Source organism: Arachis ipaensis, chromosome B03 (assembly GCF_000816755.2).
Source record: "Arachis ipaensis cultivar K30076 chromosome B03, Araip1.1, whole genome shotgun sequence".
Taxonomy (NCBI): domain Eukaryota; kingdom Viridiplantae; phylum Streptophyta; class Magnoliopsida; order Fabales; family Fabaceae; genus Arachis; species Arachis ipaensis.
Genome location: NC_029787.2, coordinates 119,734,751 through 119,738,210, shown reverse-complemented (window position 1 = coordinate 119,738,210; position 3,460 = coordinate 119,734,751). Strand labels below are relative to the sequence as shown.

At 38.5% G+C, this 3,460-nt stretch overlaps 1 protein-coding gene across 1 annotated transcript; it reads left to right on the top strand.

Annotated features, from left to right (window-relative positions):
- Positions 226–2,275, top strand: LOC107631016 (polyphenol oxidase A1, chloroplastic). The gene has a single exon (XM_016334321.2). It carries the CDS (start codon positions 369–371, stop codon positions 2,082–2,084), a length of 1,716 nt encoding a protein of 571 aa, XP_016189807.1. The 5' UTR covers positions 226–368; the 3' UTR covers positions 2,085–2,275.

Below are 3,460 nucleotides of genomic sequence, written 5' to 3'. Positions count from 1 at the left end.
TTAGTTAAATCAATCTATTTAACTTAATTTTAATAAAAAAAATATAATTTAATTAATTATATATATTAAATTTTAATTACTGAAAAATATTTAAAACAAAAGTCTTAGACATTTTTATCTACCCCAAATGTGATATATACTAATTATAGTCTTAAGTATTTTGTGGATGGATCTGTAATATGTTGAAAACTATCCAATTCATTTGAAGGGAGAAAAAAAGGTGCAAGGCAACGTGACTGTTCAGTGTTCACATTATGTATTCAAACTCATGCAAAAAATCACAGTGCATGTACCGCTATAAAAAGACTAACACTTTTCACACTTGTTCGTCCCAAACCAAATAACACATAAACACCATCATTAGAATCATGGCTTCAATATCTCCTCTCTCTCTTGTGTCCAGTGTGAACGCCTCAGCCACCAAGACCTCCTCCTCTTCTTTGTTCCCCAAAGGCCGGCAGAGCCACGTGGCGGCCACGAAGGTGTCTTGCAATGCCTCGAACGAAGAGGCATCAAACGGCATTGCCCATGGGAACAGGAGAGATGTTCTTATTGGTCTCGGAGGGCTGGCCGGTGCCGCAGGCTTTGCCTACAACCCTTTTGCCTTGGCGGCACCGGTTGCACCGGATCTCCAAGCCTGTGGGCTACCAACCCTGCCGGCGGGCGCCAAACCCGTCAAGTGTTGCCCTCCTGCTTCCACAAAGATCATAGATTTTGAGTTCCCAAAAAACCAACCCTTGAGGGTTCGGAAACCGGCTCATAAGGTTACCGGTGACGATCTGGTCAAGTACAAGGAAGCCATAAAGGCCATGAGAGAGCTTCCAGACGATGACCCTCGCAGCTTCACCCAACAAGCCGCCATTCATTGCGCTTACTGCCACAACTCGTATCACCAAGTTGGCTTCCCTGACAAGGATCTCCAGGTCCATTACTCTTGGATTTTCCTTCCTTTTCACCGTTGGTACCTTTACTTCTACGAGAGGATCTTGGGAAGCTTGATCAACGATCCAACCTTTGCATTGCCCTTCTGGAACTGGGATAACCCTGACGGCATGGAAATACCTTCCATTTTCACTGACAGAAGATCATCGCTCTATGACGCACTCAGAAACGCAAACCATCAACCGCCGGTTCTCGTCGATCTCAGTTGGAACAGGAACGGCCCTGACACCAGCGGTGACGTCGACGCTAACCTCAGTTTGATGTACACAAACTTCGTCGAAGTGAAGGCGCCGTTGAACTTCTTCGGCAATGCTTTCCGTGCCGGCGACACGCCTTACACCGTGAAGACGGGTGCCGGAACTTGCGAGAGCGTGCACAACACGCTCCACACTTGGACTGGGGATAGAACCCAGCCAAACGGGGAGGACATGGGGTCCCTCTACTCTGCTGGTAGGGATCCTCTCTTCTACTGTCACCATTCCAATGTCGATAGAATGTGGAATCTGTGGAAATCTTTCGGTAACAAAGACATCACCGACCCTGACTTTCTGGAATCAAATTTTCTGTTCTATGATGAGAATAAGAACTTGGTGCGCGTGAAGACCAAAGATTGCCTTGACTCCGTGAAGCTTGGGTATGATTTCGAGAAGGTTCCCATTCTGTGGGCGAAAACGAAGCCCAAAGCGCGTAGGACGAAAGCTGAGAGGGCACAGAAGCCGTTGACGACGAAGAGCGTTGACTTACCGTTGACTCTGGAGGAGAATAAGCTTGTGAGCACGGTGGTGAAGAGGCCAAGGAGATCCAGGAGCAGGAAGGAGAAGGATGAGAGAGAGGAGACTCTGGTTTTCGAGATTGAGTTTGATCGGAGGAAGCCTATAAAGTTCGATGTGTTGCTGAACGAAGAAGAGGATGCGCAGTTTGCCACGCCAAAGAACAGAGAGTTTGCTGGAAGCTTCGTGAATGTGTCGCACACTCAGAAATCGAGTGCCCTGAAAACTGAACTGGCATTCAAGATCGGGATCACGGAGAAGCTGATCGATTTGGAAGCTGATGATGATGACAGCGTTGTCGTCACTTTGGTTCCCCAATACGGTGACGGTGTCATTGTTAAGGGCATCAAGATCGACTATGAAGATTGCTGAGCAACTTCACAACACAGTTACTTGTTCCTCTCCGGTCGTACAATAATAATTCCGTGGCTTTAATTATCAGTTATATATGTTTAATGTACTGAGATCGATGCTTTATTTCTCAGTACTTTGGATTACAGTCATGTGTTGTTTCGTTTCAACCACCAACTTTTCTTAATTAATTTCTCTTTATTTTGCTTCCATTATTATAATTTAAGTAAGGATATATATATACAGGTAAAATTAAAATTTTAGGGGTTGATCCCATAAACAATACTAATCTTCGCCAGGCCTGTATATATGTACTATCATCATTAAGATAATCATATCCCTAATAGAACTAACTATTTCGAATAGTCGTCTTATTTGAATATATAGGTTGAAAGGTCTTTACCACATACCTAGCTAGTTAGATTACGCAAAAGAAACTGGAAAAAATGAAGCAATATATTAATAAGTTTAAATAATTATAATATATTTGATAAAATAATTTTTAAAATTTAAAAATATAATAATAAACATTAATATAAAAATTAAATTTAGATATTAATTAATATAAAAAATTATATTAAATTTTTTAACTTTGATAAGTATAAATTAATTTTAAAAATATATTTAATTTTTAAAACTATAAACATAAATACATGAACTTTTTATTTACTAAAGGAAAAAGCAAGTTTATTTCTATTGTTTGGTATTATACAATATAAAAAGAACAGTGCCACCATAAACTCAAAGAAAGATTTTATATTTTTTGAACTCGCATTCAGCCAAGCCAATTTACACCACCCCAAAAATCGAAAACGGGTAATTAATTTAAAACTTCTTAATATATTTTGAACTAATTTAATCAATTTAGTTTGATTGAGTGGTCAATTTATTTGTCCCCTTAAGCAAGTATTGAGAGTAGAAATTAGTCCTTCATCTAGATTGGGAGATATCGTTTAAGTAAACCAAAAAAACAAAAAATTTGAACTAATTTTTAAAATAGAGATAAAATTGAAAATAATCAATATATACTAAATTAAAATTCTAAAATAATAAATATACGACTTAGCTAAAATTTTTCTCTTGAATGCATTAGCTTGAGGATAAATGGCTAGCCGGATTGGCCAGAAAGATAAAGCACGTGACTTTTATTTTATTTTGACAGCAACATGACCTTGTTAACATGAAATATCTTGAGAGATTATATTCTTAGCCACACCGGCGACTGAATTCATTCGTCAGTGACGACAACATCAAATAAATGTGATCCCGGAAGAAAGAAGATCTGAAAATGTTTGAGGTACGTATATTCCTTAATTTTGTTTTTATTCAATTTAATTCACAATATACTGAATTAGTAACTATAATAATTAACCAAGTTTATTTATTTATTTATTTTT